Source organism: Borostomias antarcticus (genome assembly GCF_949987555.1).
Source record: "Borostomias antarcticus genome assembly, chromosome: 15".
NCBI classification, from domain to species: Eukaryota; Metazoa; Chordata; class Actinopteri; order Stomiiformes; family Stomiidae; genus Borostomias; species Borostomias antarcticus.
In genome coordinates this window covers 18509195-18536069 of record NC_140248.1, presented here as the reverse complement: position 1 = coordinate 18536069, position 26875 = coordinate 18509195, and the positions used below count along the sequence as shown (strand labels likewise).

The 26875-nt window shown below is 41.7% G+C and overlaps 1 protein-coding gene across 1 annotated transcript in view; it reads left to right on the top strand.

The window, feature by feature from the left end:
- The first annotated feature begins 6125 nt into the window (after window positions 1-6125).
- The window catches only part of efnb1 (ephrin-B1), a 45360-nt gene continuing 24610 nt past the window's right edge, over window positions 6126-26875 (top strand). The window contains exons 1-2 of the mRNA XM_084449540.1: window positions 6126-6334; window positions 25385-25662. Of these exons, the coding sequence (XP_084305666.1) occupies window positions 6216-6334; window positions 25385-25662 (397 nt within the window). The 5' untranslated portion in view covers window positions 6126-6215. The remainder of the gene's footprint in view (window positions 6335-25384; window positions 25663-26875) is intronic.

Here is a 26875-nt window from a genome sequence, read left to right as displayed (position 1 = left end):
TCCTGGGAAAAGGGGGTGAATACAAATTTTAAAGAAAACTTTGATATAACATATTCTGGGTGCGTTAAAAGATCTTAACGCACCCTCATAGATCATCCGTGATTATTAAATAGAATAAAACCAGAATGCAACAGAAAACGCATGCTTTGATGTTTGCTGTTTTTTCCCATTTGGGTCATTCCTCATCAGATCCACTGTCTTGACAATGTTCTCAGTGGACAGGCAAATTCATAAAGGATAATTACTGGGTTGACAAATGAACAAGACATCACACAGAAGATAAACATGCACATGAAACCGTCTCTTACAAATGAAATAACTTCCTGCTTGACGTTTCAGCCTCACTTCTCTATTACTGTACAGTGCTTCCTCCATCAGCTTCCCACGATCTGCTATTTCAGGGCTTCTGCCCGGGTTGGACCTTACCCAACCCCAACATGAACAGGTACATGTGTAATCATGGAGGCGACCTGAAAGCATTGTTAGCCCAGGCCCAGCAGTGCAGGGGTTGAGGCCTCACAATTACACCCATGACAGGCTAACTGATTTGAGGGCCTGCAAGGTGAAGATAAAACCTTATATGGTTTCCTCGTATTCTTATTTTGAAACTGACAGTGAGTTATGAGATTCTCCGAGTCACCGTTTTGGAATCTGTTCCAATTTTTCTACTGTGCAGGCGCCACAATGGCAGCTCCTGTGTTTTGGTCCATGCTGTTTTGTGTTGTTTTTTGGAGCTTATGATTGAGATTCAGATGATTTAGAAAGAAACTAGCCCCCCTCCCCCCCCCCCCCATCACACTGAATGACACCCCAGTGACCACTGTTGACTGCTTCCTGGGCACCACCATCTCCCAGGACCTCAAGTGGAAGATGTACATCAGCTCCCTCACCAAAAAAGCACAGCAGAGGATGTACTTCCTGAGACAGCTGAAGAAATTCGATATGCCAAAGGCAACGATGGTGCTCTTCTACACATCCATCATCGAGTATATCTTCACCTCCTCCATCACCATCTGGTTCTCCGCCACAACAGACAAAGGCAAGGACAGACTGCAGCGCATCATCCGCTCCGCTGAGAGGGTGATCGGCTGTAGACTGTCATCCCTACAGGACCTGCACGCCTCCAGGGCCCTAAAACGGGCCAGAAAGATCGTGGTCGACCCCTCCCATCCCGGTCACGGTCTCTTTGAACCACTCCCCTCTGGCAGGAGACTGCGGTCCATCGGGACCAGATCCACACGCCACAAAAACAGCTTCTTCCTCGTGGCCATCAAATTCATAAATAAGGCTTGTGCCCCCCCCCCCCACACACGCTGCCCCTCCCCCCACTGACTCTACCCTTGCACCACTTGCACACGACCTCTAATTGTTCCACATACCTCAACAGCGCACACATTGCACACACTGTCTACATAAAACATGGCTGATCTGCCACAGTACCCTCTGCACACACTGTACACACTCATCATAATGCATTCTGTATTTATTATGTAAATTGATTTGTGCCTCCCTTTTCAACAGTATATCATATTTTGTGTATTGCACTGTATTTTGTTTGCACTGTATTTTGTATTTGCACAGTTTTTTTGTATTACATTTGGACTGTCATGTCTTTGCACTGTCCTGTCCTGTCCTGCACCCTGTACTATGCCGCCTGAACAGCGTATGTCATGACCCTAGACAAATTCCTGGTATGTGTGAACCATATACAAGGCCAATAAAACGGATCTTGAATCGTGTTGCTCTAAAAGTAGAGAAGACCTAGTTTGAGTTGTGTGTGGATAAATGATGCTGACCACACTTCTGAAATAAGATGATTCATTCAATAGTTTGAGTGCAAACTCAGAGGACATTGAAACTCATAGGCTACTGTATATATTGTATGGTATGTTCAAATGGTACAACATTTGATGCCCATTTCAGTACCGTCATGTGGCAGTGTTTATGTAATCATAACCCTTTGTTATTTCTCAGGTTTCATGGGAAGAGAGCCTAGGGGATTAGATCATTACAGTACATGTGAACTGCATCGAATGAATGATCGTCTAACAGCCTGGTGTGAAATCTGCTCCAGGACAGATATGGTGGTTTATTACAATATATGTTCTGTCGTTGCCTTTGTGTATGAAATGCGGTATATAAATCAAGTTTGATTTGATGATTTGATTTGTCTTGGGACAAAAGGCTTACTGTAAACATGGTGGCCAGGATTTCCATGCTTTGTCAAAAATAACCTGGTACGGACCAATGGTTGTAGTTCCCAGTTGCTGTGTGGAATTAGATAAAACAGGCATATCATGTAACTGTGTAAAACAACCAAACTCTTCAATTAAAGGTGGGCTAATGTGGGCTTGGTACAATGGCAATGAATATGGGCTATTGACCTTCATTAGATATTGTACAGTATGTGCAATGTGTTGTTCGTGCTAACATGCCCATAGGACTAGTTGACACTGTCAGCCTTTAGGAATCATACAGACCAGTATTCTGACCTCTCGTAGGCTACAGCGAGGGCCGAGGCAGCAGCTGTACCAGAAGCAGCTGTATTTTATAGAGCTTTTACAGGACTGTTGAGTCTCCCCAGGCTGGGTCTGGCACATGAGAAGTGCTAATCACAGATCACTTAGATCACACCAATGTAGCTGAGAGCAACCAAGGAGAATCCAAATAAAGTGAGGCATTCGTCTCAAGTGAACGACGCTTAATTATAATATTCAAAACTGCTCCTTGCTTTTTAGTATGAAGATACACATGTGCCTTGCTGACTACAAAGCCTGGATAGTGACTGTAACACTAGTAAATTATCACAATTTACAACAATACTGTATTGTTCGGTATGCAACTGTTTTAGTTTTTCTCACCTGAGCTGTTGTCTCTTGTGAGTCTCATGGCCAGGACTGATCAGTGCATCTATGATACACCAAGGCAGAGTGCTTCTTACAGCAGTAGTTTAAACTAAGATCATTTAACTTAATATCCCTCTCCCAGTCCTGAGAGCACTCGCTGGGGAGGACTGACTCTCTCATTGTGCTCTGCATATAATGCATATTCAGCAATACCCTTGAGAGTGCTCGCCCCCACTGTCAAAGCAGATACGTACAAAAGCTACCATAATAGTGTCTCTAGTTCTATAAAAATCCCATTAAAACCTGCTGTCATTGATTCTATGGTGCTGTTGTCGTGGCTTTGTTAAATGTTTTTCTGAAGCCTAAGACTACACAATAGTTCCCTTTGAAGCAACATTAAAATATTGGACGACAAGCAAATTGCTCATTCTTGCAGTTTCATAAATAATTGATGACACATTTTAGACCCTATAATTACACAGGCCCAAGGCCTGCTGCAGTGTGCCGTTTAGTTTCGCCTACTTCTCTCTCTACTCCTATCCAAAACTGCACGATTATTGCAATGAAACACACACTATTACACAAGTAAGTAGAGCGCTCCAGTTGCTTTTTGGAATCCACTGTTTTCTTCACATAGCAATCACATTTTAGAGACTGTGTGTGTGTGTGTGTGTGTGTGTGTGTGTGTGTGTGTGTGTGTGTGTGTGTGTGTGTGAGAGAGAGAGAGAGAGAGAGAGAGAGAGAGAGTTTGAAGCTTTGGACCTTTTAAATGTCCGTGCTTTGACTTTGCTCATTGGTTTAGACGAGACGTAAATTTCCAGCTCGCCAGCCGTCCCATGGTCCACCACATTTGAAACAGATGAGGGAGAGTCGTCAAGGTTTTCAGCAGTTACAAGACACACGTATGTACCAGCTTAAATAATATTAAAGGAAGCGGGAAAAAATAATGTTTTGTCAAAGAACAAATCATCACCCTGCATTTCACTACCCACTGTTCTCCCCTCCACTCTTATTTCCAGGAAACATATCTTACGTTTACATTTTGGTCATTTAGCAGATGCTCCGATGTCTCATCATGCCTTATCTTATTCCATCATTATCTTGAATGAATACAGGACATACAATTGTGTTGAGATTTGAGTAAATCCACGTTGTCTACCACTTTAGACCACTGTAGAGATATTCACCGAAGCCACTGGCATGCATCTCTCAAGGACAAGGTAGCCGCGTCCACACACCTGGGATTTAAACCTGCAGTGCCCCTGGCCACATGCTCTGCCTCCATTACCACCCTATTACCTCTCATCCCATGGGGCATCTTAGAATATGCCTTAGTGTTATTTCCAAAGAACATCATATTCAAATTATTTTTCTATATCCCTATGATGTACTAAAGATGTAACGTAGAGTAACATCAAAAACATATCACATGTTCAGTAATGGCACAATTAAATAGATAAATGGTAATGCAGTAAGGATAGATATGTATCTACTTTAAGTGGGTCACAAATCAAATATGTACTATTTTTAGAGACCTTCTCGGATGAGTCATTTGAAAAGGTCACATTTTCCTGACTTTTCACTGATGCATCAAATGCAAACCATTAGACACAACTAAATTAACAACTGTGATTTATATTACTTCATTTTGCAGTCCGAACATAATTCTTTACTATAGATAGCTTTGGTTAAGAGTGGTATGACTCTAATTTCTGGAACATTTTAGAGGACATACTGGCATTGAGTCGAAGCAGGAACATATCTGTGTATAAATGTTCACTTTATCTATTGCGAGTTTAAAACTACATGTTTTCTCTGCATCCTAACTATTGTTCAGTGGTAATGTCAGTTGATAATAATGCATATCTTCTAGTCAGTCATAACGACGCCCATATTGTCCATACAATCACCTCCCATTCCAATAGAGGGCAACATTGTCACAAGAGTAGGAATCGTGATCCTATTTGATAGAACAATGCTGAAACATTTTCTTGTGAAAATAGGTCTGTATTTGTATTAGGCCTATGTGAATAACCAAGTGGGCACAATGAAATCACTTCAATACTTGTCTATAAAATATGCATCATGCAATAAGCCTGCCTACTCCCCTAGTTTTAAGGGTATTCAATTCTGGAAACATTTAGGCCTAAAAGTAGGTCTTTTGAATGTCCTATTTGTAGTGGCGCGATAATTATCTTCTAATTACCATTTACATAGGCTACTGTACACAGTCCCTGTCTCTCCCGTCTAGAGAAGGATGAACAACGGTATAATGAGGACTGTCTGACTGTTGATTGGCTGGGTGGCCAGAGCTATCCAAGCGTTGCATTACGTATGCAGCAGTGTGCGAGCAAGTATTGTATGCCAGAGTAGGATAGGCTCTGCGTGCTGGGACTGCTGTCGCCCGCTCGGAGATCTGAATGCGAGTTCAGTTGAATAGACTGACGATTGAACTTTATTTACCAACTAGCTTTATTTGATGAGAGATAAGCTGTAGTAGCGTATCCTACCGAATGATTCAATGCCATGAATATGGACTTGGTTTTTGGAAGGATCAGATCTCAGCGGACTTCGAACATGAGTTGGTATCCTGAATAACTGGACTGTTTTGAGAGATTTAAAGCGGACTGCAATTTAAAACGACGGGGGACTAAATTCCAAGTCCAAAACTGAACAAAGATTTTTTTTTAGCAATTTATCGCAAAATATTTGCTGTAGCCGGCACGGATGGAGTAGGCTACTCTGGAGCCTACGCAACGCAACATGTTTTATGCCACGGCGTTTCGATCGTAATCGATGTAGCCTAATGCAATGGATGTATAGCCTGTTTTTAAACAAAAGCTGCACAAAGGATCTCAAATACGCCAAATGGACATACCTGATTTCCCCTGATTCAAGGACAAAAGGGTCACATTTAGGCAACTATATTGGATCTGACTGAAAAACTGCAGAACGCACTCCAGTTTACGGGTTTGCGAACGAGGACCCCACTTGTTACCTGACTCGACAGATTGTGGCCGGTGATGTTCTGGCAATTTTGAAACTAGTTTTATCAATAAGCGAAGGTGTATGCATAACCTGAATACGCTATATATAATAATAACAACAATTATTATTATTATTTTTACCTGTGGAAAGGTTTTGTTTTATACTTCGCACCTGCTATTGTTCTGTTTGCAAAACCAGGTCGAAACAGTAGGTTAGCCTATTTCACACAGCGTCTGTTTTGCGGTCCACCGTCAACGTGGTTTTGAAGAATCTACATGCGACACTGGCGAATGGGATCTGGAATCGTGCGCGATTTACACTGTAACCACGTTTCGGACAATTTTATTGCTGCTTAATTTACCCCACTGATTTAACGTGGAGATGGCAGGCTCGGGCTGCAGTTGGAAGTACTACCTATGGATTTTGACGGTGTTATGCAGATCGCTGTTGCCTATGGCCAAATCGTTGGAGTCGGTGATATGGAACTCTCAAAATCTCAAGTAAGTGGTAGATTGTGGTTAGCCTATGCTGCATAGCATGAGATGTTCCCACAAAGTGTTTGTAAAGCAGGCTTGGCCTATTACTAGCCTAATGGTCTCATAATGAAGCCACCTGAATGTTGACATCCTGAAACCTTAATGTTTTGTTGCTATTCCAGTTCAGAATGGAAACAGTTACTAACCAACAATGTAAATGCAGAAAAGGGCAGCAGTAGATATGGGTTGATATTTGTCATGAAAATACGCTTGAGTTCTATTTGCATTTATTTGTGTAGGCTAATCTGTGGTAGAGGTTAATGTGTTAGTCCAGCACCTGTCGATTCACAGAATTTGTTAACCATTAATCAACCTCAATATAGAATTTATCAGGTGGACAATTGACATGGCATCACTCAGACCCCCTCCTATGCTGGTAGCCTACATCCACTACAGCAACACTGCTGAATTTAAGTGAGCGGCAGCAACTGCTGTTGGTAGCCTATTTGTATGTGTTCTTAGTGTGTTTTCAGGTGTTGTCCCCTGGAAGGATTGACACACAGGCACAGGTTTAACCAAATCTGTTTTGCTTTGAATTGTCTATCCTGACTTACATATCAACAGTCCTCTTCTAAAAAATATTACTTCTGGAAATATTAATTTGATAATAGATGAGCTAACACACATCTATTGTGTTTCATATTTTTCACATTTTGGTTGTGCACTAGGTCTGGTATTACATCCATGACATCTAAAATATATTCATTGACAGAATTATATATAGTGCCTATACCTCAGCCAGAAGAGCAAAAAATAAATAAATAAATGCATGGGGGGAAAGCAGTGACACAAGAAAGATCCATCTTTATTATATAATTAATTTTAAGCTCAAATCGGCCTGTGACTCTGATAGATTTGCTGTGTTTGCAATAATAGTCCAGAATTTGAGAATAAAAAATGCTGTAACCCAGTCCCACACAACATAATCCAAAATTGAATGTGGTGTGTGATCGAGTCAAGTGAAGTTGTTATTGTAGCTCTAGTAGCCTACTTTTGCAGTCATCAGTCCACATTGAACGTATGGACACTGAGCATACATGTCCTGACTCCCAACTGAGATGAGACCTGAATGACAGTTGAGCAGGTGTTAAAATAAGGGCTGTGTTGTTTTACAACAGTTGGTGGTTGTTTTCTCAAGTAAGTTAATGTTTGTTTACCTATCCTTCCAAGTAGTATTGCTTTGCCTCCTTGTACCTCTACAATGCTGGTAGTCAGGTCATCTAGAGTGCACCCACTTAAAAGCTGAGAACAGATCCATTGGGACATGAGGAGATTCAATCATGTTCTTATGATGGCAACCAACATGGCACATCTGAAAGGTCAATTAGTATAAATTTGTGGATAAAACTAAACAAAACAACACTTAAAACATTGGCATGGGATATTCTTTTTACTTGACGTGACTATATAAAACCACCAGACTAACTATTATGAACTCCATTTGAATTGTAAAATGTATGAAAATATAAGCCAGCGCTTAACGGAACTGTAGCCTACATTATGAACTAGAAAGCAGCAGCCATTTTGTATCAATGTATCATCTGGAAAACAAAAGGTTCATTATTTTGGTGGGTATTATGTTGTTTCGTGTGTAAAACATTGCAAAACTCAATGATCAGTTAATGAGCACCCACAAAATGTAAAAATATAGGGAAATCATTGTCTTATGTTCCCAATGGACTTCGAGATGAATATCTAAACAGGCCAAAGCAGTCTTCTCAAGGAGCCTAAATAAACATCGTCTGGGTTCTGGTTGGCTGTAACAATTTTATGTCTCGAGGTGATGGCCCAGCAAGAGGCTTATAGATGTCTAACTCAGAAACAGACATATGGAATAACACTACCCCCATGCTTGTGCTGGTAAATCACTCTGTAAAGCAGCTTACAGGCTTTCCACAGTAATTCCAGGCAGATCAGCTCTCCAATTTTTTTAAAGACACATTTACGCAAATGCCCCTGGTTAGCAACTTTTTTTGGCATTTAGATGTAGTTGTTTGGCACCACCTCTTACCTCAGATGTGAATTGTTGCTTTCTATCACACGGTATTGGAGAGTTGCATGCCTTGTTAGGTTAGACTGTTCTCCTGTAGCAGACCCTCGGATGGCCCACAGAGTTGGTATGAGCTCAGTGATCACGGTTGCTTCATTCATGTCACATCACGCCAAATGAACAAACACATTGAGAGACACCGATTAGAGAAGCAAATACTGCATAGAACACTAGACAGAGTGTGCAATAAACGATCAAGCCTATGGATGAGCAGAAAACCTGTTAGTAACCCTATCCCAAGGCAGATACTTGGAGCTTCTCTTGTAAACATATTCACCAGATTTGTTGGTAAACACACCTTGTGTTGAGTTTTATATGTTTACAACTATATCATTGATGATGACACTGCAACATGTGTACAAGTCACACAGATTACCCTACATATTCGTTATTAAAGCTCATGTAACATTCAAAGGGGAAACAGTCCATGTTTCTGTGGGGGAAGTAGTTTCTAATTGAATTAATTGATATTGAGCGAACCTGCTTCTCTCTAATTTCTCAAGAGGGAATAAAACGAGGGGGGCAGTTGAAAATCTGTCTTTCATTAGCGAAGGAGACGGGCTATGTTCCTTTGAGAAGTCATCCCGCTAGCAACTTAAGAAATACTTACCTGCATTTAGATTAATCAATACAATTAGCAGACAAATCACTGTTTGAAAGCACAATTAAACTTTAACTTATTTAACTTGGCTCTAACTTCAGACTATACTTTCTTGAATGCTGTTTGTAGAAATATGGTCTTTTGATGTCACAGTTTCACAGAGGGAATGAAAGATGGAGTCTAGTAGTTTATCACCTTGACTTGCAATGTCTGAGATGTGACACACCTTGATCAAATCTCTTAACTCTCTCCCCTGTTTAAACAATTGCACTGTAATTCCGCCTTGCATTTCTACAACGAGTTAACTTTAGATCCGACCCAAACAGGTGGTAGGTTTAGGGTTAGTTACTGTACTGTGCGTCTGCAGAGCTTGAATGCCTCTTTTTTACCACGGGCACAGGTGAAAGCAAGCTTTCTGACAACTTGCACTGACATTCGAGCAGTAGTACTATCATAATTTTTTCATGAATGTGAACGTGAACATTTCATGATTTGTGAGGGCTGACCACAAAGGTTAGTGAAACACAAGAGTTGCTTCAAAATGAAACTAGCATTATGTCTTTTCTTTTTTTCCATCATATTTGTCCTAATACACTTCATCATTATAGTCAATGATCAGCCATGACTCAAAGGTGTTAAAGGTAGGAGTTGATATAAGTTAACCATATCATACCAGTAGATTATATTTTATTACTAGACCCATACCAGCTGGTAACCCCAGACAATCTTCGTCAAATTGACAAAGCAGTGGAATGCTCAGACAAGACAGATTAATGTTTTAACCAATGAGTTAATGGATGATTGAGTCTGTTATCAATTGAGGAGAGCAAACTGAGGAAGGTCATCTTTAAGATACTACAGTGTGAAGAAGAGCTACTAAATAACTAAATAATGTAACTTTCCAGCCGGAGCTCGGGATGATTTAGTTGGAAACTAGTGTTTAGGCCCCTAGGTGGCTTCTCCATTGGAGACATGGCCAAGATGTTCATGTCGAGGATAAAAGGCAGTAGGAATGATTTCAATCAGTTTGTATTTTAATTGATATTTGAGTCACATGCCCTCAACATATGTTCTAGTTTTAGCCAGCTTGCTGGGGAGAAACTGCACCCAATGATAAATGGAGCAGATATGGCGTGGCCAGTGTGTTTAATGCAGCAGAGCCAAGTTGAATCGAAGCTGGCTGTGCCATCATGATCAATGCTCCCGTGATTAAAAGTGACAGTCCAGAGATTAACTCTGTCACTGTTTAAATAGGCTGTGCCAACCCTCCAGTCTTTAATAAACCCACCCATGCCCCTGCTCCCTAGGATTCAGAGCGAGTTTACACAAGAAAGGGAATCCTTTGAGACGTGTCACAGGAGTGTTTTTGTTCTCCTGCCCTCATCCCTTCACGCTGCTTCTGATAACGTTTCTCACAAACCCGGACTCCAGTCACAAAGAGCGGCGACTTAAAGCTACCTCAGGACAGCTTAGTTCAGGAACTGAAAGGGAAGAAAAAGCACTCATTGTGTCATTAGGGACTCTGATATTCCTCTTCTAGAAAGCGATAGTGCTATGAGCACCCAGACAGTTCTGATTCTGCCATTTTCCAGGCTGCTGGGTTGATGCCGATCAACCTAATACTTTAGGACAGGCATTGTGTGTTCTATTGTTCACTATACTATAGGCTACCGCATTGATTTTTCCAAGTGTTGGCAGCATAGAAATGAAAACATCTACTTCCTGACGTAAAGAAAAACGCTGCATCTGGCAGGACCCTTGATGTTTTCCAATTTGATGTAGGTCACCGTACTTAGCTGCTGACCTGACAGGTCTACATTGTCTCTACCCTGGACTATATTTGTTAGGATCAAAAGTCTACATGATGAGGGAAAATTCAAGGATGTGTTTTGCGGCATGTTTTCTCAGAAGTTCACTGATTGGGGAACAAGAGTATAACTACTTCCACTGTGAACTGTTAATAAATGGTCCAAATCTCTAGGCGTAAAATATGTTATGCTATTTTTTTCCCACTGTTTTTTGTTTTTCCTGTTTGCAGAGGATTTTTAACAAATGACTGTTTGTCAGGAAGTTCGTCAGTTTTGACTGTCATGATGATCTTCTTACTGTACTGCCCTGAACATAATTGCCCGACAAAGTAAATAGGAAAACCACATGCCTATTGTGACCATGAATAATCACTGTTATTTAATTCAGTATTTTGGCACTGGTTGTTTGTTATGCAGTCCACCTCGCTACTGTTTACTGTCAGTTGGAAACATGACCTTAAGCAGAAGGAACCTTTTATTAATTATCCATTTGTGTTTCTCTCACCAGTTGATTGTTTTCATATCCAGTTGTTTTGGACCGACCGTGTGGGGTAAATAGACAATTATTCAGCTGTAGAACTCTTGAAACTGCCAGCCATGTTCAGCATTGAAAGCTTGTACTTTCATCACCAATATTTGTATAAAGTTGCATGAAGAAAACGGACTCTCATGTTTTTCCATCCATCCCTCATTGCGTACAGTTCGCTGCAAGCTGCTGCGTTCATATTTATTGGCAGAGCTATTTCAGCCGTTGTCGAAAGCCACAAGAACGCCATTGTTTGCCACACTCGATCCATGACTCCTGAGTCAACTACAACATTCATTGGGCCTTACTAAACAATCAGGGGATTGGTATTGGCGGTGGAGGGTGTGAGTCCTGCATGCCTAGCTCATACTTGCACCAACACGGTGGAGAGGGCCTTGTACAGAATGGCGATTGTGTAGCAGAAGGAGAGAAGAACAGATGTCAGATATCCGAGGGAAAGGGCACACAAACGGCTACTCCGCCAGACTGTCTTGCTTTGTAACAGAGCACACGCATTGCCCCGACCAACTGTGAGATTTGGATACAGATATTGTCTTCCTCAAACACATATGACTCCTCTAACAAAGCACACTCTGTTTCTACAAGCTTGAACAAAACACAGTAATATTTTAACGTTCACACAACGGTATAAAATGTTTTAGTTGAGACTGTCTGAGTTGTAAAGGCAGCCCACGCGTTAACAGAAAACATGGAATTTGATTGTTTTGTTTTCCATCGATGGCAAACGGCATATTAAACAGCAGATCACTTTAAAGACAAAGAATAATGATTTGTGTAATGATACAGATGTGCAGCGTATATCCAGGAAAGCATTATTTTCATACAGTCCTCTATCCATGCATTAGTGATGAGTCCCACTCTACCTGTGTGTAGGGTGGGACTCCTAACAGGAATAGAGGTGGTTTGATCTTCTATCTCCTTCCTATGACAGTAGATAAACCCCTGTGTCTCGCAGCATTCCCGAACTAGGGTCTGTCCCTGGAACGGATGGGTGTGACAGCCATTCCAAAGCCCATTACAACCAGCGTTTCAGAGCAGATTTAACTAAATGGCTGATGCCGTGGGCCTGCTGGGCCCAGTCCTCCGTAAGTGCGTCCCTGAACCAGATGGACCCTTTGCTGGAATTGATTTTTATTATTAATTATGAAACAGACGCTTTGATTTGCACTGTGCATAATGAGAGGAATTACACAGCAAAAAAATGCTACATCCCAAAATGATAAGCACCACTCTGCCCTTGCAGTGATAAATAGATGACGCCATATCATTCACATTTCCCAAACATTATCATAATTATGATTTTCCTCAGAGGGTAGACGTCAGATGCGAGCCGTCTTGAGGGTTTCCACTCCCCTTTGTTTGGCCATCTAGCTCTACAAAGGCCGGCCGTCCAATGTGTCTGGAAGCCACGGCCTCCTCCATCCCACCTTTAACCCATTCTACAGGGGCTCCTCCAAGGCCCTCTCCAGGCGTTGCTATGTGAATGACCAGCATGAAAGGATTCCCTAGACCACTGCCCGGAGCTTGCGGAGGGGGTGGGTGGATTAAAAGTCACGCTGTTAACGCCGCAGCTCCCTAGGACTGGCGGACCCTCAAACCGCCGAGTGCCCTGGCAGCTGGGGAGGCGAGCTCAATGGGCTCACGCCGGAAGCATTTTCTCCTGCTCCATACAGGGGGCTGTGAAGGAATCTGCACAGACACTGAAGAGAAAAAAAACTCACACAAAAAAAACACAGGCCCCCTTTTTCCACAATTCTGACAAAGTTTAGACAAACTACAGACTGTTAATTTATACTTCATGTTGGTTTGAAAATAAACAAAAAATTAAACCCCTCTCTTCACTCACACAGGGTTGCGCCTCAATACACTAAAGGAAAGGGTACAGGCAAATCCTAATGGGCTTAAAGCAAATGGGATTTGAAGTCCATTAATGCATTATTTTGATTTCCTGGTTTGATGGGTGAAGTGGGACAGTCACCGATTTGGGACATTTTCTTTTTCATTTGTTCAGTCTTAATCAGGACGATTTAGTAGTGAGGACAATGCAGAAATATGAGCAGGAGGTTCATCCATGAAAAAAACCCAACATTTTGAGAGGTGGTGAGCTGCCAGGCTAAGGTTTCACCCAAGAGAGGACAATGAAGTTCCCACAAAGCCATATTGAAATTCTTCTCCAGTATGCTCTTTCACATTAAAATGAATGCCATTGTCTAGAGAGCAGGTACTTCTTGGAGGCAGCAGGGCATCGTCTGCTGCTGCATGCCTGCAATGAGGCTACATTGTGAGCCACTGACGGATGAGGCTCTGACACCGAAACCATCACCTCTCTCCAGAGGAATGTCCCTCTTTGATTTGACTGCTGAAAACCTTTCAAGGTACTCTAGCAACAAACAAAAAAAAGCCAAATTGTATTTAAACCCCTCATCTCATGCTTGGTTGTTCTGTTGACATCTTCATAGCTTGTTTTTGCATATTAAAGCGTATGGATGCACATTCCATTATGGTGTGGTTCATGGTTATCGTCTTACTGTATTGTCATGAATGTGATTGCTTGGCATCTATTGTTAGGGGGGCTATCAAAGTTGTTGTATTGGTGGGGAATCGTTTTTTTTCAGTGTACCCTCAACTAAATAGGAAGTTAGGATTTTCCCCACACTAAAACTTAGATTTCAGAAATTATCATGGTGCATCTGTCATGACGGCAGTCTGGAGAACAAGCTGTGCACAAAGGAAGTTTGAGATTATGTTAACCAACAGATGTATTTGAAATATGAGGCAATTTCAAAAACTAGATGGACTCTTAACACAAGGAACTATATTTTCATGGTTGACTACTGCGTTTTTGAAGGGGTTGGGGGTTGTTGGAGCAGTTGACTCTTCAAACAACCCTGTCAGTCCAACATCTGCTATATCACAGCACCCAACACGCAGTGCCCAAATCCTGATAGTTATTTGATCCAGGGAATATTGTGCAGGCATTCTTTGCCATATTAGAGGAGCTATGCTCAATCCCAGTGATCAGTGTTCCTAAATCTAGTCCAAGTGAATAATGTGCTCATAGAGGAGGTAGGACACTCTAAAGACAGCGGTCCTCTGACACATTGTGCTGGCATTAAGGTTGCCAACTGCGTGACAAGTGCTATTATAGTGCGTCAGCATTTATCCCCTCTGAGAGGTTTGAAAAATAGCCTGGCTTAGCACCCAAAAAGTCTATTCGGGATTTTAATACAATTCTTATCCTCTGTGGGTGAAAAGCAGAAAGACAGATGAATCAAATCAAATCAAAAATAGAATACATCAAACAGGCATATTTATGGCATAGGAGGATTTAATTCCTCGATCCCAATAATGAGGATTATTTTTGATACTTCACTGAGGCTTTTGCTGGGAAAAGAAAAAGTTCCATAATGGCTGTGATGATTATGTCGATTTGCGTGTCCTGAAAAACACAGTTACCACATTGTCGGCATGTTCTGGTGAAAGGGCCGAAAGAACAGTGTGTGTCTGCAGTCACATTGCATTGCAAGGTTGCAGCTGTCTCCACAAAAGGGAAGACTTGTCGGGTTGAAGGGGTCTCTGGTGTCACCGTAGCCGATCTCTCTGAGATTAAGGGCAAGTATCGGTTGCAGATGGTCCTAATGGTGATTATGCAGCTTCGCTAATAGCATGTCTTTCCCCTGCTGTCTTAAGCTATTAGCCGGCTGTTCCACAAAAACAAAAACAAATGGTGTCTTGAGAGGGCTGTAATTAAAAAGGGAACGAGTTGCTGAAACAAAAAAGAACTGGACTGTCAACTTTGCTGTCAGAGCCATGCAGCGGTAGCACACACCCTAGGCAGCGAAGCAGACCTGTTCCAGCGCTATCACAACAGCTTCGTGGGGACTGCTTGTCTCCACTTAAGCTGCTGTTTCTCTGGTTGCACAAGCCCTTTTTTGTTGCACTTCAAATTACTGCTGTGGTATAGTCAATTCATATGAAGCAGTTGTTAACACATTAACATACATGTACATACATGATTGAAACATACATGTTTGTATTGGAGCCCATGATACTGGGTCTATGATTTGACGCCCTAGGCAGTCAATAACAACATCAGAAATGTTAGTGGTTCTGCAGCCAGCGTGAAAGTACTCCCGCATCATGCTGAAGAGGTTGAAGTTCAATAAGTTGTTTCATCTTTGTTTCCGTTTGACAGTAAACAGTATGTTCCTGCCTGTTGGGTGGAGATGTAATTTGCATTTATATAGACGGGGGCTGGCTCCATCCCTCTTGTTAGCCATTATCTTGCTGTCATCCACAAGACAGAGAGAGGATGATTCTAGTCTTCATACGTCCTCTTAAACAAAACGGAGTATCAGAAGCTAAGCACTCATATGTTACACACGCCATATGCAATAGTATAAATACATTAGTTACAGTAGTTCACAGTTCCCAACCAGTGGAAATAGCAACATTGTGCTACTCAAGCAGCAACCCAAAATTGAGTTGTCACTCCTTGTGACAGGCCATCATTGGGCCCTCTTTGTTGCCTCTATTTGTCAATGCCATTTTCTCATCTTCGGCTTGACTCTGAAAGGAGCGTCTTTAGTTTGGAAAAAAGGAGGGAACAGTCAAATGCAAATGAGGTCAGGTCAAGACATGCAATTATCATGATTTGTCTGCTAATTTCTTACTATTCTCCAGCAATCACTTTTTGACTTCCTGGCAGTTAATGTGTGAAGTGTTCTGCGTCTGTGATCTGTTTTCTGTACACTTTCAGCGCAGACTTCTCTCAGACAAGCCTCGACAATCACAAAGCTGTTGTGTCAGAGATGTTTCAGCTTGCTCTGAGCCAGGTGTTGTGTGAACCTCTGAGGCCTTTTCCTGAGTAAGATGACGGCTTAAACACTCCATGTTAATCTCCATAGGGGTTCATAGACAAACAGTCTGTAAAGAGCAACCTCATAGCAGCTCCTATTGTCAGATCAATTAGTTCTGTCTTCAGTAATGGGGAATTTGTTTTCCTGATGACCTCTCCTACAAGAGGGATGGCACCATTCAGGCCAACTTAGCCCGCTGGGAAAATCGCTAATCATATTTTCTGTTTGTCAGAACGGCCCTAATCATTCGCATTTGTCTCTCAGGCTCCTTAGGTTATGCATGTATCCAGTTTGCCAAGTTGAACCTGTTTATTTTGCTCATTGTTGGGTACACTAATCAGCTCCATGTCAGTAACCTGATCAGCAACTTCCAGAGGGGAGCTGGATCCTCATTAAGTCCTTCCTTTAACAGTGCTGTGTCTAGAACTGAGCTCAGATCAGTTCCAATCACATCAAACACTGCTGGAGAATGTCACAGCGCACAAAATGTCGGATGACTGAAAGGTTTGTACTCCCCTGAAGCAAGACTGCAGGCTCGAGATGGGAAATATACAGCGAGTGTTGCAGAATTTAGAAATGCCAATCATCACGTCACCCTTCTTTACATTGTAGCGCTGCAGTCATTTTCCCTTTAAAATATTTCGCGAACATGTCCCAAGGTTGAGTTTGACGGAGAATGTGAGTCACTGCCACTGGACTGGTCCGTGTCACAATATATTATTAAGAGACTTTTCTTTCCCAAGTCAGTTGAATAAAGAAAGCTGCCAATCACACATTCCATGTCAGAGCTGAAGGGGAAACATGGCAGCCTCATCGTCTCATTGCTCTGACCTGTGGCATTTTCCCCCCAAATCTGATGGGAATGTGGGCAGACGTTAGAGAGGAAGGGATGTCGTATCTGAGGAACCAGGCCCAGGAATGCTATGCTTGTCCAACTGAGGGTTAAAGAAGACTTGTGATGGTTCATTTCCTAACAAAGAAAGATAAATATTGAACGCTGTTACAAGAGGTGTAGAATAAACAAAACCATTATGCCTTGCACAGTTTGTTCGGTTAGATCGTAAATCTTTGCATGTCTGGTTTTGTCCTGTGCTACTGTTGCCATGCGTTTGGGAACCATCCTGCGGTCATAGGTGTTTTTCAGAGCTATTACCAGCGAGGACTTGCTTCTGTGCCTCTGGGCAGGAGCAAGACAAATCACGGTGTCTCACTGGAGGAAGTGAAGCCGCTAGAAGCCAAGACAAAACTGAGAAAGAAGCAGAGTATTAAGTTGTAATGAAGAAAAAGGTTGCCACTAAATCAGAGTGCAGTTAAGAGGATGTTAGAGTTCTCATCAGTTTTAGACCCATTGTCAACATTTTATGTTCCAAATGAATTGCAGCCACAGCTGGGTAGTTTGTTTTTTTTCGTTCTATTTTGTACCACAGGTGCATTAAATGCTTCTTCTCTGAGCATTGCTGCAGATGAGTATTTAGCTGTCCCTGTTCCGGTGTGTGATTGTCTTTTGCTTGTTTCTTACACATGCAATTGTTTCAGATATCAGATAATGCACGTTGGCTTTAGCACTACATTAAGCTCTTAGTCACGTGTTTAGAAAGGAGATGCACTTGTGAGCTCTGGTGAGTAGTAGTACACTGACTACCTACGTTAAGTGCAATTATTGTAAGGCGCTTTGGATAAAAGCATCTGCTAAATGACTAATGTAATATCCTTCATGCTATTTATTGACTAGAAGATATTTCTTTTGACTAGAGGATTCTTCTTGACCATTACAGTTTATGGATGTCAAAGGAATGTAGTTTATTAATTCGGTTTCATTTACACCAGCTTTCTCCAAGCTTTGTAATAGCCGGCCTTTCCTGCACCTTAAAACAAAACGTAGACTCTTGGTCTCCTCATCTGAAGCCATACTGATATTAGAAGCATGGGTCTCCATAGAACATCACAGTCTATCTGGGGGTAGGACTTCCTTCATAGTTGAAAGCCTTTCAGAATGACAAAATGACCGGACCCTGGATAGTCTCTTCTTTTTTTTGTCATTAAAGTTTTTTATTCAAACATTCGAAAAGACAGTAATATTATTTTCAATTACAAGACATCCAGAGGTCTATGAATGGTCTTCTAATTAATTTAACATGAGGCTAGATTATTGATAATTGTGTTGTATTAAATGTGTAATAGGAAACTAGTCGTTCTACCACTCATGTTGAAGGAACTTGATCCTAGCTTCAGTAATGTTCTATGTTGCAGCAAGTCAATTCTGTTTTGTGCTGTATTCACTCTTTCGGATCTTTAATTTTAAGTTTAAGTTATTTTTCTTGTTGAAACATTAGTTCCTCACACAGCAGGCAAGAGTTAGAGTTTGGGAGTGTCTACATAAGGCATGCTTGAGGCAGTTTTTTTCACTGAAGCCGCATACTGAATGTGTTTGAGTGTGTTTGCGTGGGAATGCATGCATGCTTGCACAGGTTCTGAAGTATTTGAGAACTGTGTGGTATGATATGATTTCTTGTCTAGTCAACGGACTATTTTCTGTCTTAGTCTGTAACCAGATATGCAACCAGAAGCTGTAGATGCATTTAACTGTATGAAAACACTTGTAGCTAGACAACACATCAATGTTATTCTGACAGTGTGTTCCTCATACCTAGGACACTTGATCACCCTCTTGATAGAGTTAATGTAGATTAGATGATGAAGTTGAGAAATGTAAAGTGCAAACAGACAACGCTGACACCCATTTTTCTCCCCATCGTCAGCTCTTTTCGGTGTGTTTGAGGGTAATTGAGATCATAAGCTAATTCCCACAGCAAGCCCTGTGCTCCAGGCTCCAGCCCTCCTGAGTTTTATACTCCAAAGGAGAGCCTTGATCCGGAGGAGTCACAGCATGTTGCAATGACTATATCCCCAGTAATCTTAGCTTCATGCATTATGATTCATCAAAATTACATGCACAGGCGTCGACATTGAGCTTCCGCAGAAACATATACACTTTTTTCATTGGCGACTGGTCTGGATGAGAACAGCAGTCAACGCAAAGCAGATGCATCGCCTCTTTTGTTTGGCCCTTACTTTGAGGGGCTGCTTAGAAGGTCTGTAGATGCTCAACAAACCATCAAAAAAAAAAATCGAGTGATACTGACCCCAAGCGTAACCAGTTGTTGCCGTTCAACAGTCTCAGTTGGTAGTTTGTTGATAGTTTACAGTTGTTGAGCGTCTGTAGACTATCAACAGGGCCCTTTAAAATTAAGTATGACCATTTGGTCTAGTCGGAAGCGTGACTATCTGTCTCTGCCCGTGTGGGCGGCTGTCTCTGTCCTCTTGAAGGTCGGTCCTGAGTAGCTTGTACAGTATTTGAGCACCTTAACCATTGTTAAGGGTGGAATTGTATCATTTGTCTATTTGTACTGTACCCCAATAATTACTTAATGTATGTATTTGGCTCTTGAATGGTAACAGGTATCCTGTGGTCCCTGGTAACAAAAATGTATTATGATCAAGCGATAACACAGTTCATGCTACGATTAATGTCTACTCTAGGCTGGCTACATGTTGTAGAGTCAAATAAAAACAATTTTGTTTGTTGGATGCACCGTTCAGAGCATGCTGAATTGCTTTTTTGAGACATTTGTTTTCTTCCCTATTCTCTCAGCATAACAGCTCGTTTGGCTTGTGGTTCCCTTACCCTCAAATTACTGTCAGAGCAAGAAGATGTTTTTCTGTGTTAGTTAATGATTTGCAGGCACGAAGGAAAACGATACCTGGCAATCTGCATTTTTATAAAACACTGAATAGGCCTTGAGGAAAAGTTCCACTGGGAATATTGTCTGGATGTATAGAAATACACTTTTAACAGACATGTTCAAAACGAGTACAGAAAGTTTGCATTTATCAATGTTGTCTCCAAGATGCCAACAGTGACGTAGAGAATCTAAACAGACGAAGATTAGCTTTTGAATAACTTAATCTGCAAAGTCCACTGGAATGAGCGCTTGAAGTGCATCCTTCCTCAGTCGCCCGAGGCCTGGAGACAGAAGTGGGAAATGGCGCTGGCTTAAGAGCCCCGACCGGTTGTACCCCTCTCTGCTATCCCGTCCGATAACTCCTCCTGCAGGGGGACATTGTGAGATGGAGGGGGGGTCTCTGCCAAGTCATGTGCTTGAATTCCTCCTTGGAATGTGTGAAGGGGAGGTGGGAGGTGGGCAGGGTGAGTGTGGCGATGGCGCTCCTCAGAGTGTGAAGATCTCAGTAGCATTGTGAGAGCATGTGAATGAATAAACTTCATTTGCATGGACCACATATTCCAGCTCTTTAATTGGTTTCATTCAAGACGCTTTAAATCTGTGTTCTGTTGTTTGAAATGTGAGTGTGTGTGTGTTTGAGGGAGAGTTTAGGCCAAATGCGACAGGTTCAAATGAGAAGAGAGGGTTTCTCGCTAGCTAGCCTGAGCGTGGTGGGGGAGAGGATTTGAGAGAGAGGAAGGCATCTTAGCTCCATGTGAGTTTGGGGAGGTCTATCGCAATGATGAGGACTTGGTGGCGTCTAAATATAAATCTAATAATCATGATTTCACATCAGATTTCTTTTTTAAAATGTGTCTGTCAGTCACTACCAACATTTTGAAAGAGCTCCGGGGATATTTTCTCTCCCGCTTGCCCACAGCTGTAGAATAGTTAATAATTCGAAAGACAGACAGACAGACAGACAGAGACAGAAAGATTGCGCTGAAATCATAATGTTTCCATGGCAACTTGTTTATGGCCGACTGGTGCATCTTGTAAATGGGATTGGTGAGAGAATGAGGCCTTGTCTGCTCTACAGCCCGAACAGAGCTGCCCGGGCTCTAAGTGTGTAGGAGGCCAGAATGAGTGAAGAACAAAGGAGGAGAATTTTTTCAGTCTTTCAGAGTTTGATAATGAGCACTGCAGACAATGGAGATGAGTTTGCTCCTTCAAATTTACCCATATTGCTTGAGTTTGTCACTGCACCTGGTCTATTTGACACATTTGATTAAGTAGTTTCCCTTGCCGTTGGAGCGAGGGTGCCATTAGCATCTAATTTGATTTGATCCCTACAGGGTTTGTTTAAAGCCGCAATGGCTGTTGACAGAAGTTGACATCTTCATTGACAAGTCTGAACAGAATGCCTGCAATTCAGTGTTGGGTGATGTCAGTTTCCTAGCATAATGGAGCCAAATGTCTGCCCCGGGTTGAGACCTTTGGAACGTTGTTTATAATGCAAATATGTTCACTGGTAAGAATCCAGACTTTCCAAATATTGGGCAAATATTATTGCAATCCCTTCATTTGTTATACCACAATAATAAAGTAGTCTTTTATTATTGTAATTTGCTACTCAATGTTTTCATAATGATGAAACATCAAGATAACAGTGCCCTGAAATGATAACCGAAGCTGGGTTAATCTTATCTATTAGTAATCGTACCCTCGTGGCTTAAATTGGTGTTTTTTTTAATGCTTAAACCAGATTATTGAGTTTGAGGGGCTGTGTGTAGCGATTCAACACAGCAGTCACCATATGTCTTGGAGACCATTTCTCTCCTGGGCCCTGGCTGATGTTTCTTTAGCATGTGTGGCAGAGATAAGGTTTTTTTGCCTGGTACCTCATTATGTTAAACGGCGTCCCAGGAGCCCAGAGTGTCGGGCCTGGGGAGGGAACGACTGAAGATGAGAGGCAACCTGGCTATGGGCGATTAGCTCTGTAGTTACTGTAAATCAAAATTCAATTGTACTTTTGATCTGTTTAAAAGATGCACTCAATGCTCAATTTTGCTATTTTCTTCACACCCTGAAGCTCCAGAGATTGGAAATTTAATCGATAGTTGCAGGCATTGTGTTGATGTTTGGTGTTTTTATTATTTACTGAATGGTTCTACTACATTGAAAAACCAAGCACTCTGTTTTACACTCATATTTCCTCTGAGGGTGTTAAGTGATTCTGATTTGTCTGTTGCTAGATCCTTTCAAAATGTTGCATCAGCTTTACAGAGAGAGAGAGAGAGAGAGAGAGAGAGAGAGAGGGACAACGCTCTGTTGTGATTCACACATGGTTTTACACATATTCCACAATACATCTAATTTCTAGACCACCATGACCATGCATCTTAAACTGGCTGTTTGTTTCTCAAAACATCCCAGTGTGCCTCTGCATGTGATTAAAAAAAAGATAAAACCCCTTTAAAACCCCACTGACCATGGAGAAAGCTGAAATAATACCATTCTTCCTCAGATGAAAAATCAGGATTGAAAGGACATGAAAGGATGTTTAAGATGGCAAAGTGAATGAAATGGCAATCATTGAGAACCCCCGATGAATATGCTAATCAATCTCATTAATATTCATTACGCTTTAAAACACACATAATACCCTACTGTGTCTGCTGATTTCTGTCCTGAAAATAATAGTGACAAAAAGGAGAAAAAACCTCCCTGCCATGTCAAATTGTCACTCTTTAAACCACATTTCCTATGGAAAGTGGTAGGAGGATATTCAGAGCTCAGAGCCCTAATTGTGAAGATGACCTGTAATTTCCACTGTTCATTCTGGAATCTGAACACTCTACTGTGCCTTTGCTCTGCCTCTATGCTTTTCTTAGCAGCAGTCTGGTTTGATCAGTACAAAGGCAATGGAGAATCTGTGTGGACATCTCTCGTGAAACGAGTAGGAGTCATAATGGGTACTGTGCAAGCCTCAGAAACCTCAGACGTCCTAATCGCCATAGGAGAGCATAGAAGACAAGTGAATGATTTTTAAAGATGTCTTGCAGAGCTTATAGCGTTGTGCTTTTGGCAGAGGCATACGTTTCTCTGTAGAGAACTACTCACCACAGCTCCATTGTTTTTCAATTATTGGCTTCCATTTTGAATCGCTCATGTGAGACTAAAGTCATGGACTGAAGAGGGAGCTACTGAGAGACGACAGGGTTGATCTAGTTGCATATTCCCTCAGTGTTGCACTTGTACCCAACTCCTCTGTTTGAGTTGTTACAAGGTTTTAACAAAGGCGGTTTAGGTTTCTCCCTTTATATACCACTAGTCAGCTTCCTCACATGCATTGAACCTTTGTGAGCCGCATGACTTTATGCCGGCCCCTGGCCGTTTACCTTATCCTTCTCTGTGGTCCCATGACCATAAATACAGAGGATTATATACAAGAGAGAAGCGCTGCTGCTTTGTGGAGGGTTGAGTGTTAGTTTGAGAAAGTTTGCTAACAGAGCTGCATTATGTACACACTCTGAAGAATGCTTTTCCATTGGCTGAGACACTTGGGAGACAATCGGGAAACTAAACCCAGACACCTGATCACTCCCTGAAAAAGCCAGAGGATAAGGGCAAATTAAACAGGTTTGGGAAGCTAAACAGAGGAGCTAGTGTTTGAGAAACAAAGACGCACAACCAACCTAACCGCAGGGCAGAGCCTAGTGGGCTGGCAGCTCCGGGGTATGCGCAACTGTTTTGACTGTGAGCTGTAGTACACTTCTACAGAAATACATGGGACAAGTAATGCATTTCCCACAAGTCCTCTGTGGACATGATGACCGTTTATGTTTCACATGGCACAAATCATAAGTGCAATATTGGCTCTTATTTAGTATTTCTAGTTGTAGCGCTGTAATCCTCTGTAATACATGATCAGAGAGGGAATTATTTTAGACCACATGCAGGGGAACAGGGCGGGTGCTGATTGGGTACTAAAGGAAGCATGCTAGATTGACATGGAAACAGGGCACATGCTTTTGTGTAAATTATCATAGCAAAGCTGGGATACGATTTCCCATGCACAGACATGGGATGCAGTTGATACGTTTCTTTCTTCTTTTTCCTCTGCAGAGTGATTAGTGAGTCTCCATCTGTCTGTCTATTAGAGGAATAAACCATGGCTGCTGTTTCCATATCAATTAAACCATGCTGAAATTGGTTGGGTACAGTGTGCATCCAAATAAAAAAGTAAATGAGGATTAGAATGGGCCTTCCTTTCTGTCTCTTAGCTGTAACAAACACCATCAGACTGAACATACTGTCTTTAGAACTAGGACAAGGTTGTTTATACTTAAAGCTGGGCAAAAAAACACATAAGATTTGTTTGACTTCCACTAGATCTAAACTGGCTACATCAGCCATTCTCTCATACCGGATCGAGCATCGACTTATGGTTGCCGGCAGTTCCAAGGATAGTTATCAAAAATGGGTGGGGGGGGGGAGACCACTGAAAAAGTATGACGCACCAAAGGCAATCAGCAAAGCTAAATCCTCAAATAGAATTCAGCAGGGCTTGTTGCTTTGAGTTAGAGAGGAGATATCAAAATGACTGCGGAAGATAAGGCCTGGAGCATCTAGATAAGGCATGCATGCCATCTGTCCATCACCAACATGTTTCTGGGAGTGCTCTCATATCGTGGGCCGCAGATTAAGCTCAGCCAGAACCCAGGAAAGGCTGTGTAACACTGATTCCCTGTTTACATCTGCCTTTGGTATTGTAGGTTTTTTATGTTAGAGATAAGGGATGTCTGTTTATTGTGGTTCTACAATATGACATGACAGAGTTGACTTCAGTGCAAATGAACACGTGTTTGCCCACACAGCCTGGAGTGTTTTGTTTTGTTATCTGTGTTTGTCACATTCTCCACCCCAGATATAATCTAGAAGCCTTTAAACCCCCAGTCATATGTCTACCTGGAACATACTGTATGTATGTGTGTGTGTGTGTGTGTGTGTGTGTCAGACCTGGGTCAAAATATAATTTAATAAAAATCCTTTGAATTACTTTGAGGGCTTTGAGTTTCAAGTGGGTGGGGTTTGGATTGTGATTGTGAAAAGCCCATTGGTTCCATTGTGCCAGACAAGAACAGATTAGTAATTGAAAGGATTTCAAATAATATTTGGACCTAGTAGGTCTGGTTTATATACTGTACCGTACCTGACTACTGTAGATCTGGTGTGTATATTGTACCTGACTACTGTAGGTCTGGTGTATATACCATACCTGAAATCAGAATCAAAATATTCTGTTTTAGATTAGTATGTGTTACAAAGGCAACTAACACTGATGCCTAAGGTTATATATAAACCAATACATGACAAGTGCTCTTTGACATGAATTAACTCATCTTCTGTGTTGTTGTGTTGCAGATTTCAGAGTGGAAAGGGTTTGGTGATTTACCCCCAGATAGGAGACAAGCTGGACATTATCTGCCCCAAGGGTGACATGGGGCGGCCATATCAGTACTACAAACTCTACAAGGTCTTGAAGGAGCAGGCGGAAACATGCAGTACAGTCATGGACCCCAACGTTCTGGTCAACTGCAACAAGCCGGAGAAGGACATCAAATTCACCATCAAGTTTCAGGAGTTCAGTCCAAACTACATGGGTCTGGAGTTCAAAAAGAACATGGACTACTTCATCACATGTGAGTATTTGAATATTTGACATTTCTCCATAGCTCAGAGAGTGTATGGTTTATGGCTGGCCCCGAGTAATTTGAGTATTCCACTATTTGTTCGGCAGGTTGGTATTCGAAGCTCAATTCAGTATTCAGAGCTTGTTTTTTTGTTTTCTTTTTTTGAACAAAATCTTGCAAACATAGCTCAAACTACAATAGTATCGATATCGGGGCCGATACTGCAGTTATGCAACACCGGTGTCTTCGAGAGCAAGGGAGAGACGGATCTCTTCTGATAATTAGGAATAGCGAAAATGTTTCTTAAACGAATGTCATAACCTTGATGCAAGTTAGAAATGGGGTTGGAGAGATAAAAGGTGCAACATGTATATAGCCTAACTAGCTAACGTTAGCTTACATTACAACATTAGCCTACTGGCAGCCAGCATCGTCAGATTGATTCAGTGAAGCACTCAAAGCTAACGTGTGAGTTGCAAACCTGTCAACATTGGGCTGTGAAAAATAAGGAGATTTTCTCTGGCATCGGCATATCGGCCCACCATCGTTGACGGTAGTCCAGTCGCCAATACTGACCCGTATATAACCTTACACCACAGATTAAAGGAGTAGTAAAGGGAAAATGCATGTTTAGCCCTGTCTTAAGGTTATTTATGATCATATACAATGGTTTAGATCAAAACGTTGACAAAACTAGCACTTTTGAGAAAATCAGATAATTGCTCTAACATAACATTGTGTTTTTGTATGACCAAAACGGTGGTAGAGCAATTATCAGATTTTCAAAATGTTCAAAATGTTTCAAAAACATGTTAAACTCTCGATTTCAAAGACAAGAAGCTCACTGAGGGGATAATTGGTGTCGGTTGGTGTTCTGACATCAAATTCGCCGCAAAGTATGAATCCTGTAGGGTTTTCTTGATCATTTTATGAAATCCATTGACTTGTATTGACACGACCATTGTAGATGTGTAGATCAATCCGCAGATGAGATTCATGAAGCTGAACTACTTACGGTAGCTATTGTTATTGTTTATGTTGCTAGGCTACCTAGTTTGCAGAAGTTTACGCACGTATGTGCTGCGACTAAAATAGTTATATGCTAAATATTTTAAAAAGCCTTTCCAGATGAACTAGAATCTTACTTTATGGCAAATTATATGTCAGAACGCCAACTAACACCTCGGTGAGTTTCTTGTCTTTGAAGAGAGAGTTTAACATG